The 13,807-nt window shown below is 45.4% G+C and overlaps 1 protein-coding gene across 1 annotated transcript; it reads left to right on the top strand.

Annotated features, from left to right (window-relative positions):
* Nucleotides 1–8,843: 8,843 nt before the first annotated feature.
* Nucleotides 8,844–13,571, top strand: UBE2L6 (ubiquitin conjugating enzyme E2 L6). The gene is made up of 4 exons (XM_083578394.1): nucleotides 8,844–9,138; nucleotides 11,043–11,138; nucleotides 11,458–11,644; nucleotides 11,803–13,571. Exons 1-4 carry the CDS (start codon nucleotides 9,109–9,111, stop codon nucleotides 11,955–11,957), a joined length of 468 nt encoding a protein of 155 aa, XP_083434520.1. The 5' UTR covers nucleotides 8,844–9,108; the 3' UTR covers nucleotides 11,958–13,571.
* The last annotated feature ends 236 nt before the right edge of the window (nucleotides 13,572–13,807 follow it).

Below are 13,807 nucleotides of genomic sequence, written 5' to 3'. Positions count from 1 at the left end.
GGAAGGAAGGTTATTGGTTTGTTTTTGTTTTGTTATGTATTTTGTGTTTTCATTTTGCATTTTTATGTTGGGAACTACCCTGCAGCCTTCAGATGTAGGGCAGTATACAAATTTAAAATAATAATAATAATAAACAACTGGTGCCGTCCTGACATTTTGTGTTGTCTGGATCTCATAGCAGCTGTAGTCCCCAAAATGTCTGGAGAGCACCAAGTTGGAAAAGCTTGCTATACGAGTATATTTGAGCTCTGCAAGTCACATACCCCACCTTTATGCCCAAGAGTAGTTGAGGAAAGTTAGGCCAGTGCAGACTCATGAGAAGACTTTGCTATAATAAAGATTTATTTGCAATGTTTGTAATAAGTGTATGTTTTGTGGATAGAATAATAGAATTAGAGATCTCTGTACGCACAACAAACTTTTGCTTTCCCTGAGCTCTTTCTGTTCATACCTTCTTCGATGGGCTTCCATGCACAGCGCTATACAAATATGAGCTACCTCACCTCTTTGGTGATGGGAAACAGCTGTAGTTCAGTGGGAGAGCATCTGCTTCACGTGCTCCTCTGCTCCTTAAACACATGCACATCTGGTCTGCTCCTTTGGCTTTACTAGCAGAAACAAAGCAGAAGGTGTGTTGAAACTGAAAGTACATATTCATGCATTGTATAAAGTCCAGTCTCCTGGTTGCTGGAAATAGCATAGGTCTTTAGCTCCTGATTTCCCTGCCTGCCTGGAACACTCTGTGCTACTTACTTTGCCTTGTTGAGACTATGCTTCATGTTGGACCCCGCTCTATTTGGTAAGTATTTTGAGAAAACGGACTGAGATCGTAGCCCCTGAAGTCCCCCAGGAGCAATAGAGTATGTCCCCGCCCCATGGGCTGCAAAAAGAGCAACGCTTGTTGCCATTAGCAACAAGATACCTCTGCCCAGGAGGGATGGCAACAACGGGAATACCAGCCTCAGCTGATGAATAGTACTTCATATTACAGGGGCCATTGGGGCCTTTTATGGTAAAAACTGGATCTAACAGCAAGTCTGGCCCACCAAGGGGAGAGCAACTCTGTCCAGAAAGACTCTGAGACAGAGAGCAACTCTGTCCAGAAACACTACATCAGACAAATCATTCACTGACAACACCTCCATCTTTTCTGGATTGAACATGAGTTTACTAGGCCTCATCCAGGCTCTAACTGAACCTAGGCACCAATTCAGCACTTCCACACGACTCCTCTGAATGTGGCAAAAAGGAGAAAAAGAGCTGAGTATCATCAACATACCAGCAACAACAGACAGACTCCAAATCAAGCTTTTAGCTCTTTCACAATATGTGATCTCATCTGTTTTTCTCCCCGCATTTGGCACAGAGGTATCATTTGGGGTGGTCAAAGAAACAGTTGTTGCTCACTCCTCCTCACAGTGAGATGGCAGCATGGCCCAAGTTTGGTTTCCTTGAGTGGGGAGAGAGCACTGGAAACTGGTGCCATTTTTGCAATATTTGCTTTACCTACAAATAATCAAGTTGAAGAATACATGAAGGCAATTGGCATGTGCAGTGGAAACTACCCTACTTCAGACCCCAAGAGAGAGATCCTGCCCCTCCAAAATATTTCTACTGGTTCCCAGCTTTTTGTCGTTTCACTGTGTCCTCAGGGACTACATTGTTAATGTGAAGTCCCATTTGTCTGGTACTCGGCGCTGGAAACTGGTGCCATTTTTGCAATATTTGCTTTACCTACAAATAATCAAGTTGAAGAATACATGAAGGCAATTGGCATGTGCAGTGGAAACTACCCTACTTCAGACCCCAAGAGAGAGATCCTGCCCCTCCAAAATATTTCTACTGGTTCCCAGCTTTTTGTCGTTTCACTGTGTCCTCAGGGACTACATTGTTAATGTGAAGTCCCATTTGTCTGGTACTCGGCGCATGCCCTGAAATTAAGTATCTATTTTGGCCCTACTTTGAGAAGTGAGTGCAGCATTGTTGCAAATGAATCAGAGAAAGCAAAATCAGAGAAAGTCAAGTCTCTTCTCACAGCAGAATCTGTGTGTGTTGTTTAGTCGTTTAGTCATGTCCGACTCTTCGTGACCCCATGGACCAGAGCACGCCAGGCACTTCTGTCTTCCACTGCCTCCCGCAGTTTGGTCAGACTCATGCTGGTAGCTTTGAGAACACTGTCCAACCATCTCGTCCTCTGTCGTCCCCTTCTCCTTGTGCCCTCCATCTTTCCCAACATCAGGGTCTTTTCCAGGGAGTCTTCTCTTCTCATGAGGTGGCCAAAGTATTGGAGCCTCAGCTTCACGATCTGTCCTTCCAGTGAGCATGCAGGGCTGATTTCCTTCAGAATGGAGAGGTTTGATCTTCTTGCAGTCTCAAGAAGAGTCCCGCCAAAAGAATCTGTGTAGTGAACTACAATTTAAATGCAAGCTGAATCAATCCCCGCTACCTTTGCCATAGCTAATACAAGTGACACCCTAATATATCCCTTAGTTTTAATGAAATATGTTCTCTGGGAAGCATCTGCTGTTGGTTGGGCAGCTTGGTCGCCAGATGTGGGCCAGGAGGAGTCACCAGAGCTGAGACATGGCATCTCCTTTTCAGTGTTAGGACTGAACCTTTGCAGGAAGGGCACATGTAAGACACATTTCCCTCGCCAGAACCACAGACACTTCTCACACATCACAGTTTAGAGGAGACAGAGCTAATAAATTCAAGAATTTCCAGATTTCAGCTGCTGCAGAATTTTCTAGAGATTAACCACTTCACCTTCAAAATAATAATGCTAGTATCAAGGATGCTTCTTAAATGTGTGCTTAATATAGTATTAATATTGAGCACTCTTTTTTAAAAAGTATGCTTAACACCACCACTTTTATTTTGAAGGAAAAGCAGCCGTGGGTCCCCTGATCTGGCCTGAACTCTGGATTTGTATCTGGGTTTCCAACTGACTTTCTCCCCTTGTTTGCACACACACACACCCCCGCCAAAAAAGTGCTGTTTCAGCACTTTAATGCTAAAAAGGAGACTTCACCTCCCGAATAAGATATGATGATGCTATGGGCTCACCCAGCTGCCAGCATTGCATCTTGAACTATGCAGGCAACCCAATGCACCCTAGACACATAACGCAAGCTATTTCCATGGGCCATGCAAAAGGGGAAGTGACTGAGGTGGGCTCAGTGTGGACTACAAGTACTTGAGACGCTGAATGTAGGAATGCCATTCCTTCTCAGGCCAAGCTCCTTTGCCTTATACAGGTACAGGTTGGGCAAAATTTCAACAGGTCAGGCTCTTTCTTTTAATATTGTGTCAGCTCCATGGCAGGAAAAAAACTGCTTCTCTGGAGCGTGTGTGGGGTGTGTTGGGAGTGTGGGTGGAGGGGTGAGAAACACACACTAAACAGCAAAGGTTTCCATGCAAAATATTCTGCAAGCAAGCCCTCTCTGACGCATCTTGTAGCTCTCTCAGAAACATCTCAAAAATGCAACCCACCCTTTGTCTAGGTGTGCCTTAAAGAAGCAAGCACACTTTCTGCAAAGAGCTTCCTGTGGCTGATGATGGGTGCCATTGTGACATTTCAACTATTAGGATAGTTTGGAGCCCATCGCAGCAGGTGATTAAGTTGGACCGGTGGTCAATTTGTCCAGTTTTCAAAACTTTGGCAGAATGTGTGGGATGCAGAACAGGACACTTGCGTTGCAAAGAATTGTTATCAAAAGCAGGCATTTAGTTCGGCGTCACCGTACTAATTGAAATATGAAGACAGAAGCCATTGTCAATGTGGCTGTACATATTTAGCACCAAGGTTGTGGTATTCCCTGCAAGCCCCTTGTTCTAGGTTGCCTTGCATAGGCACTGGGTACCTGGGGCCTTAGGTGTTCCGGCCCCTACAACATTCCCCATGAAGGGGCCAGGCACCCACAAATTTCTGTGCCACAAAATTTTGTGTGAGCACATGACGTGTGCATGCTGACATCAGGCATGCTGGCAGGCAGGCTGACATCAAATGCCTGCGTGTGTGCAGTGGGAGCACCCCTGGGAACATAGGGCTCCAGGGCCAAGCCAGTGGACCTGTTGCCCTGTACATTTTTTCCATCCAGAAGACTGTGCTGCCTGAGTTTTCTGGCAGAAAGTAATAGGATTCTATGTGAGGGGCAGCACTGCCCACCATTCGGTGGACATAAAGGCTGTATACACACTCCCGTTTACTCCGCACTCAGTGAACTCCCTTGTGTGTACATATCTGTATGTGTTTTGTCGCCTGAGGTGACAAGGGCATGTGCGTCTGTGGCTGAGGATGACATATGGCTACTTGCCTCTCTAACAGAAACATCTGACTTATCCTTAGGGCAAATTGGAATGACTTACACAACCAAGAGACAGTATCTTTAGAAGGAACACCAGAGAAGTCCCATGACTTATCTGTAGAAGGAACACCAGAGAAGTCCCATGACTAAGGTCACGGTTGGGGACAGGTGGAGGTGTCTCCGCTGTGATTGTCCTTGCACAAAAGCATCTGGTGGGAAACAGGGATAGGGGCAGACAGACACACCAGTAAAGGAGGAAATGGAAGCACAAAAAGGGGAGAGCTTTTGACATGAGGTAATTGATCAGGTCAACTACAAGGATGGGAATGAAACCAATTTTTTAAGTCCCCGTTTTAGAACAAAATGTCAATGAGCAGAAAGAACATGCCCTTGACTTATAAGAAACTGGGATATCATCAGGCAGTCCCTCTATTCCCAATTAAATAAACTACAGTATAAGCTTACTTGCCCTGTCCTTATTTAACTTTGCTCTGCATTTCTGGGTCCAGGCTTTCCAGGTTTCATATCTGAGCATTTGTTTGTTTGTTTGTTTCCCTGTGAAGCACTGCACTTTACTGCTGAGTTGGAGCAAACATCAATCCATGGACCAAAATTGCCATTTGTTCTGATTCAGTGTTTAATAGCGGGTTTTCCTGGGGAAAGTGGTGGGGCAAAAAAGAAAGTGTTCAGACATGAACCAGGAAAATGAGGGCCTGTGCCTAGAAAGTGCAGGGCAAAATGTAAGCTTAGATGAGTCCTAGGCAGGAGTGGCAGTGACAGTAACAAGGTGGGAAACATATTGTCAGTGGTCTATGCTGCAGGGTGGGATAGTGGCCCCCACTGCCATACTTGTCTCCACTGCTCATGTCACTGAAGCATTTGTCAGTGAAGAAGGAATTGCTGTTCAGGACCGATTGGCTCTAAACAGTGCTGTCTCAAGAAATATCTTTGTGACATGAAATATGCCCAGGCCTAGTGATGTTTTCCTTTTATTCTTGAGTGCTTGATAAAGTTGCACTAAAATGCAGAAGAAATTAATTTGCTATTTGTAGGACTGAGTGGAAAATTGGATTCAGTTTACATTTAAAGGGGACGCTCCCTAATCTGCACTTTCCAAAGCAATTCCACAGCTATCCTTCAAAGTTCACACTTTTCTGAATTTTGCAATGTAGCTCTCCAGCCAAGTAACATGTGCAAAAATGCATATCCCAGGGCAAAGTGTGCATAAAAATGTGTGTAGTCATGAAAACAACACACAAAAATGCATAACGTAAGGGAACATTGCTTTAGAATAAAGTGCGTATGTTAGGCGACATTGCATACAAATGTGTATGTATGCTGGGGGAAATTAACACTAAAATGCTGAGTAACTTTCATTAGAACTTTTACACATGAATGTGAAGAACTGAAATTAAGACTGGAAAACGAGAAACTCAAATTGTCAGATTCTCCCATCCCTACTTATTTGTCCCTATTCACTTTGGGGGGAAATATTGCCTAGCTGTTTCCCTCCATTCTTTTTGTTGTGGATATAATCAAAAGCATGTTGAAAATTTCACAGTTATGCAGCGCATCCCTATGAATGCATACTCAGAAGCAAGTCCCTAGCAAGCGTGTTTAGCATTGCAACCGAAGGATCGCTGGACTGCAGTACACAGCTGCCTACTGCTACTAGTGGTTTGAGACTCTTAATCTCAGGGTCGTGGGTTTGAGCCCCATGTTGGGTGAAAGGTTCCTGCATTGAGGAGTTGAACTAGATTACTTTCGGGGTGCGTTCCTTTTTTGCCAATTAAATAACTGAAGGGGGGCAATAAAGATTAACAAATCAGAGCCAAATGACATCAAATTTAATACAATATTTCCAAAAAGTTGACTTCATCAGGCAAGGCCTTCCTCCACCTGCCTTGCTCCACCCTCTAGTCTCTGCTTCTCAGTTTGTATTGTATTATTTGATGTACTGTGGCTTGCCGTTGTTTTATTTATTGTAGTTTAGAAATTATTTATTGTAACTGTTAAGAGTGAATCTCTGTTTAACTTTTATATGCTGATATTATTATTTTATACAGTTCTAATGATTGTTGAATGTTTCTTTTTTGATGTAAGTTGCTTATTTTAAAATTATGTTTTATTATCACATTGTTGTATTGCATTAGATTGTTATAAGGTGTACATTTTCTGTTTCTTCAGCTTGTAAACCGCCTTGAGTATTGCAAGATAGAAAGATGGTATGCAAATTAAAATGATGATGATGATGATGATGATCCTAGATGCTGTTTCCCCCACTGCTGCTTGATGTTACATATTTATCTCTGGCTCACAATTCTTTCCTTAGATTCAATTCCCTTTATCCAATAGGTGTTGGTTCACCAATTCCTGCTCATACATTTATAAAACAATATTATATACCTTTAAAGAACAAAAGAAGCTATACCCCCCACCTATCTATTTTATACCCTTGAGGTCCCTTACAACTCTATGATTCTATAATACACAGAACCTGGGTGACAAAAGCAACTTCTGGCAAGTATTTCAAGAGATACAAGCAGGAGCTGTTTGGCTGGGATTGTGCAGCCTGTGAAAATTAGCAGGTCGTCCTGCTCTGATGTCTCTAGTCCTGGGAACACTTGAACTGTCTGAAACCTGCCTAACTGGGTCCTTTGCCAGCCACTGCCAGCCAAGTTATGGAAAAGTTCAAAATGGCTGTTGCCTAATAGTGACAGAGTTGCTTTCACATATAGAAGCCTATTTGAGACCTATGGAAAAGTTCAAAATGGCTGTTGCCTAATCATGACAGAGTTTTATAAAAGCCTATTTGAAACATATGGAAAAGTCCAAAATGGCTGTTGCCTAATCATGACAGAGTCTGAAAATAAATATTTATTTTCAAACTCTGTCATGATTAGGCAACAGCCATTTTGAACTTTTCCATATGTCTCAAATAGGCTTCTATATGTGAAAGCAACACGGCTGAGTCCCCCCACCCCACCCCACTTCTGTGAGGTGTGGCATCCCTTTCTTGGAAACAGACACTGCCCATTCATTTCAGCTAAGACCAATTTGGTGGCCGCAGAATGTGGCACACAGTGACTCAGGAGGCAGAGGCTTCAACCACCAAAATGTTTTGAAAGCAGAGAGGATGGTCCACAATGTTCTGAAGGGTGCCTGCCATGAGTTATGTTTAGCACCCCTGCCCTACAGTTTCCCACCCTTCTTCGCCTATTCCCCTCTTTCCTAGTTAACTAGTTATTTTTGGTAGTTTGCTGTGTGAACTAAGGTACTTCAGTCATATTTCAGTCTCCTCTAGGTTGGCTCTGCATCCTATGAAGCAGATGGCAGTGAGGTGCAGATATCCAGCTGCTTTTAAGGATGACTGCTTCAACTGCGCCAGGCTGTCTTTTTATTGGGTACACACTATACATCCAAAGCACATTCAAAGCACATTATTCACCTCAAAGGATTCTGGGTACTGTAGTTCATCCCTCACAGAGTTACAATTCGCAACAACTCTTAATAACACCCATAAGTCTTTGAGGGAACAAGAGTGCTTTAAATATATAGCATGTAAAGGTAAAGGGACCCCTGACCATTAGGTCCAGTCGTGGCCGACTCTGGGGTTGCGGCGCTCATCTCACTTTATTGGCCGAGGGAGCTGGCGTACAGCTTCCGGGTCATGTGGCCAGCATGACTAAGCTGCTTCTGGCGAACCAGAGCAGCGCACGGAAACGCCGTTTACCTTCCTGCCGGAGCGATACCTGTTTATCTACTTGCACTTTGACATGCTTTCGAACTGCTAGGTTGGCAGGAACAGGGACCGAGCAATGGGAGCTCACCCCGTTGCGGGGATTCGAACCGCCGACCTCAAATGTAACTGCTTTTACACTCATGCTGCCATGCTGACTTTATTACATATGTTGAAGAGGCGGGAATGTTGTTTGAAGCATGTGTTGTTTGAAGCATCCTCACATTCAGGTAAGCTAAGTTTTGAATCCGCGTGTGACTTCTTCACAGCCATGTCTTTGAGTTTTTCTCTGCAGCCATAAGGAGTAGAAACACAAACTTTGTATATAAGGAAAGGGGGATGTTCTACGGGTTGGGGTTTTATTTTATTTTTTTAAGCCGCAAGCCGTTTGATTGGGGATAAAACCCTGAGAGATGGCACCCTTGTATTATAGACAGCCACACAACATCACCATCCATGCACAAGAGGGAAGTACTAGCAGGCTTGGAGGAGCCCCAAGATTTGCAGAAGTACGAACTATTTTTAAGAGAAACGAAGAAAAAAACCCAAAGAGGAAAAAACCCTAAAACACCCCAATGAGGACTAAGGACAGTGGCACAGAATGCTGAGTGTCTGGGAGGAGGGGATCTAAGAACGGAGGGGCACCTTGAAAGCTCCAGTTTCCCTCTTTGCCCCTGGAAAGTAGCAACCCCCCAGTCTGATGGTAATCTGAAATATAAAAAAAGAAAACAACCTTTTATGCAACAGGTTGTTGTTGCGGTTTTTTGCATCCAGTGTGTGCATGTCGTACATGATGCAAATAATGTCTATGGTTCACTTTAGGAAGTGATTCCGATTAGCTGACGGGAGTTTATTTTGGAATCGGTGCTGCTCATGCATGCGGCGGGGAAATCCAGATCCTAACCCGGAGAGAGCTTTTGCCCGCTCTTCCGAAAGGAAAACCCTCTCCTCGCCTCTCGCGGCTCTCTCTCCGAGGCGGCGCAGTAGCGCAACCTGCAGCCAGCCACCCGGCGCACCGAGAAGCAGCAGCAGCAGGAGCCTCGGAAGGCGCTTCAAGCGAAGATGGCGGCGGCGCCCCGCCGAGTGGCGAAGGTAGGCGCGGGGGGCGGCGCGGCAGATCCCGGACCTTCTCGGTCCCGCGCAGCTGCTCTGGAGATCTGTTGCTTAGGAAGGGCTGAGAGGCGAGCCAGGCGGGCTTGTGAAGGTGGGATCTTTGAGGGGAGGGAGGGACGCTTGCCCTAGTCTTGCCGCCGCTTCCGCTTTATTGTAAGGGGGCGCTTCGATCCAGCGACGGTTCGCATCTTAGGATCGGGTCGCCTCTTTTCTGCCGGGGAAGGTTTCATGGACCCTCCACAGCTGGCCAGAGGACGGGCGAAGCGTTTCTCGTCGCGGCACCGCTAGGCTGAGCCAAGGCCTGCCTCTCGAATGCCTGCCTGCCGCGCAGTTGCCCAGAGCACGGAAGACCTCACCGGGGTGGGGAAGGTGGTGATATGCATACTTGAACATATAGAAATGCATGGGTAATAACGTGCTTTTGGGAGGCGGGTGCAACCTGCCCATCTCTCACTTTTAAAACAATCAAAATCCAAGTTTAGAGAGACTAGTAAAAAATAAATAAATGGTGAGGTGGGCAACAGACAGCAAACCCTCAAGTGCAACTTTCTTGGATAGCATTCGCTATTAAGGGCAGTTCTGAATTCATTGTGGAACAGATAAGCATATGTCAAAAACGACTTACAATTTGGTACCTTTAGTGCAAGTGCTGAGAACTGTGTATCTGAAGACTAAACTGCTGTCCCCAGGATGATGGGGATTACTATTACTACTACTATTATTATTATTTTAGCAGGGGGAATGTTGACTACAATTTTCAAACAGACTGAAGCTGAAATACTGGTTTGAAGGGGAAATGTCTGAAGGAGGGAGGCTGTGAAGCTGCCAATTCAGCTGCAGTGAAAAATAGCTTTCAGTTTCTGTTACTGTTAAGCTCAGAAAGAGCAAGGAAATTGCGCAAATTATAATGCTGTTGGCAGCATGTCAGATGTCCTGTGGATGAGAAAAGCCATAAAGTTTGAGAAAGGAGATATGCCTGCTGTTATGATCTCAACTTCTTGAGGAAGTTTCTGTCAATGAATTGAAACTTAGAGGAAAGGAAGAGAGGGCAGGCCAGCTGGGACTAAATTAGGAAAGATCTTTCTCACTTTTAGAAACGTACTGATACCCAAGATTAATATTTTGCTATCTTTTTTGAAGGCAGCTTGTGACTTGTTTGAGTGAGGGGAAGAGAGACAAAAATAAAGGTGGTGGATATAACTGATTTACAGGAGGTAAATGACACAAACACAGATCTTGTGTCAAGCATTTGGGAAACTTGACATGTGGAAATGGAGAGTGAGGGTCTCACTTGTTCTTGCTGCCAAGTCCTCCATGGTATGGCAAGGCTATATTAGTAGACCAAAATGAAGGTGTTCAGTATGCAGACATTGGCAGCATTGAGATGTCACAAACCATGGTTTGCCCAGGAAGGAGAGATGAAAGAAATTGGTGGCAGAGGATTGGAGAGGGGAAAAATACTTTGAGACACATGAGGATGGGATATGAAAAATATAAAAGAAAAAGTTGTCTCCATTTAGTGCCTCTGGATCAGCAAATTCTTCCTAGAAGTGAGAGGCTGTCAGAATACCTTATGAGTAAATGTCTGTACTTAGCTTGAGGAAAGCCGAGCTCTGGTGCTCCTTGCTATAACTGAAAAGACGAGGAAGGAATGGAGTAATTTACAAAGATGGATTATATACCTGTAGAAAATGATGTCAGTAAATGCCAGTGGATTATGCTAAACTCTGCCTCCCTTTTGTGGCTGGTGGGCCTCAGTAATTTTCAGGCAAGTGGTCCTTGCTGGAGGTGAAAAGTTTGAGATCCCCTGGTCCAACAGGATGGCCATGCTTTGCTGGGCAATTGTCACCACTAGGCCTGGAACCATCTTTTTGCTTTTTCAGGAGCTGGATAGAATTAAGAAGTCCGGGTTCCGCTGCCTTCGGGATGTTGAAGTAGATGTGAACAATGTCCTGCTGTGGAAGGGACTTCTAGTGCCGGTGAGTTTAGGGAAGGCAAGGAAATGGCTGGGCCTGAATAGCCTCAAAGGCAACACCAATGGCTCATAGAGAGATGAACTTGGCCTTTGGGGTAGGGTGAAGTGACTGCCTCAGGCAATGTATTTGGGCATCGTTAAAAGGCAGCACCGTATCATTTAATTTTACAGAGGAGGGTTCAGATTTTCTATTCGCCTTGAGGTGGCAGGAAGGGTCTGCTTGAATCTGGGCTTTTATTTTTTTAGATCCCCACAGCCCACATACAGGGAAGCACCATTTGCACTGTGAGGTGACTACTGCCTTTTCCTGTCCTTGTGCTCAGGATGACCCCCCGTACAACAAAGGCGCCTTCCGGATTGAGATCAGCTTTCCAAGCGAGTACCCCCTCAAGCCTCCCAAGGTCACTTTCAAGACTCCGATCTACCACCCCAACGTGGATGAGAAGGGCCAGGTGTGCTTGCCGATTGTCAGCAATGAGAACTGGAGACCTTCCACCAAGGCAGACCAAGGTAGGGCCAAGAAAGCTGTGTGTGTCAGTGCACAGGGAGAGCCAACTGGCTATTGGATGGCCATGGCTCATCTGTCCATTCTGCTGCGCTCTCTCTCCTTGAAGTTATTACATACGTTATGCTCTTTTCTGACCCTCCTACCTTTTTCTGACCCACAGTGATTGCGGAACTGATAATGCTGGTGAATAAACCTGACCCAGACCACCCATTGCGCGCTGACTTGGCCGACGAGTTTATCCAGGGCCACGAGCGCTTTTTGTCCAAAGCTGAAGAGCAGACCAGCAAATTCAGTGAGAAGCGGCCATGCGAGTGACCTGCTGCCCTCCTGAACCACTGCCTGCCTCACTGGCTGGCTGGGGAACCTTCCACATAGGCACAGTCCCAGTGGGATGAAATGCAAGTGGGACCACAGAAGCTGTCCCCACCATTGCATTCTCAATAAAGGAATGTACATGGTGGGATCCTGCATTGCTCTGGCTCATGACACTAATTCTGCATCTGAGGGGGAGGAGACTTCAGCCCTGGGGAGGAGAGACTTTGCTTTGGACTCTGCTCTTGGAAGTGAAATGTTGCTCTTAGAAGTGAAATGTTGTGCTTTCGCCTTGCATTCGCTGGGGTTTGGATGACCTTTCTTGCTTTCTTACAGTTTTGCTTTTCACTTTAACACCACCCCCCGCTCTAAACATTCCTGGGAAGAGGCACAAATGACTTTCTTTAGTTTGTCCAAGGCAGCTTTCTCATTGGGCATTTGCCGTAGTACACTTTGTCATCCATTTTTTTACAGGACATGTACATGCCATTTGTAATCAAAACGTCCTCCTCCCATGTTTTCCCTGTTCATCTTCCTTCCCTGCCTCCTTCTCCAAGCTAAAAAAATAAAAAAATCAACCTTTTTAAAAAACAACAACAATGGAGCAGCTCTACAATTTCCTCAGATGACCTGTTATGCAGGTGTTCTGCTCTATTGCAGGCTGGTGAAGGGCTGTACAGTCTGTGCTGTAACCACTTCCTTCTTGATGGTTTGGATCTCAGAAATCAACTTGGCATTTTAATTCTTCCCTTTCCAAATAGAACTGCCTTGCACGTATTTCTTGTCTCTCTCTGACCCCAAATTGGAGGGAGGGGAGAAAACATCGTAATCATGAGTTCAGTGGCGAAAGGGAATGAAAATCTCCCCCTACCTGCAACATTTGGGGTTGAGGAAAGGGGGTGGGGACTGCCTCTGTTTCCAGATTTCTAACACTCTCTGAGCAGCTACTCCACTTCCACCTTAAAACATAGCAGTGAGGACGGAGTGCTGCTAATTGTTCACGTCTGGAACTGGAAGCAGAGATGGCAAGTGGCCACTGGGACTCTTGGGACAGAAGGCAGAGGGAGCAGTAAGTGGAGCCAGAGCCTTTGATAGGCGAAGGCAGCTCATTTTAGTTTTGACTACATCCTCCTTCCTGCTGAGTCCTACAAGGGCAGCATTGAGTCTAAGAAGGGGGAAGCTGGCTGCTAGGAGCACTCCCTGGACTGGTTGTAAGAAGGTAGGCAGGTGGGAGACTGGTTAAGGGCAGACTGAAGTTGGTGGGGCAATGCCCCGTTCTCCCTAATGGGCAACGCTCCACTGCCTAGAAGCACCCTAACTTAGCTTGGAGATTTTGAAATACAGTAGGTAAGTAATGACGTGATAAGTGAGCTGGAAGGCTCTTCTGAGTAGAGTAGGGCAAACGTGGAGCTGGCAAACAATTGGCCTATGTTGCCAAAAATCTGAAGTTAGATTTTATTTTATTTTTAAATCACTTATACTGTTCTGTTCTAAGCAGAACATATTTAGAGGCAAGTTCTTGCTTCAGTGGAATCTTACACCCTAGGAAATGGGAATGCCTTGCACAAATATATGTGAGTAAATGCATTTTCTAATAAAAAATGTTCTTCCTCCTTCTGTTGTGGCAGCTGGTCTTTCTCATTCTCACTCTGCTGGACCTCTTGCTGTTGGGGTTATCTGGCCATATTCCTCCCTGGCTACAGTCTCTCATGGGGCTTCCCTCCTAGTAAGCAGGCATCGGATGAGGTTGTGTTTTCCCTGTACGCTGCACAGCTCTAGTGTGCCTTGTGCTTAATATCTTCAAGGAGAGCTGTTCATACTATCTCCTTGGTAACCTCACCATTGATGGATGG

Source organism: Podarcis filfolensis (assembly GCF_964270895.1).
Source record: "Podarcis filfolensis genome assembly, chromosome: 1".
NCBI lineage: Eukaryota > Metazoa > Chordata > Lepidosauria > Squamata > Lacertidae > Podarcis > Podarcis filfolensis.
This window is presented reverse-complemented; position numbering and strand designations above follow the sequence as displayed.

Excerpts from the sequence above, each read along its gene's own strand:
- UBE2L6 (XM_083578394.1), top strand. The coding sequence starts at position 9,109 with ATGGCGGCGGCGCCCCGCCGAGTGGCGAAG. Across the intron at positions 9,139-11,042 it reads CGCCCCGCCGAGTGGCGAAG|GAGCTGGATAGAATTAAGAA; the intron begins GTAGGCGCGGGG and ends TTGCTTTTTCAG. Across the intron at positions 11,645-11,802 it reads TTCCACCAAGGCAGACCAAG|TGATTGCGGAACTGATAATG; the intron begins GTAGGGCCAAGA and ends TCTGACCCACAG.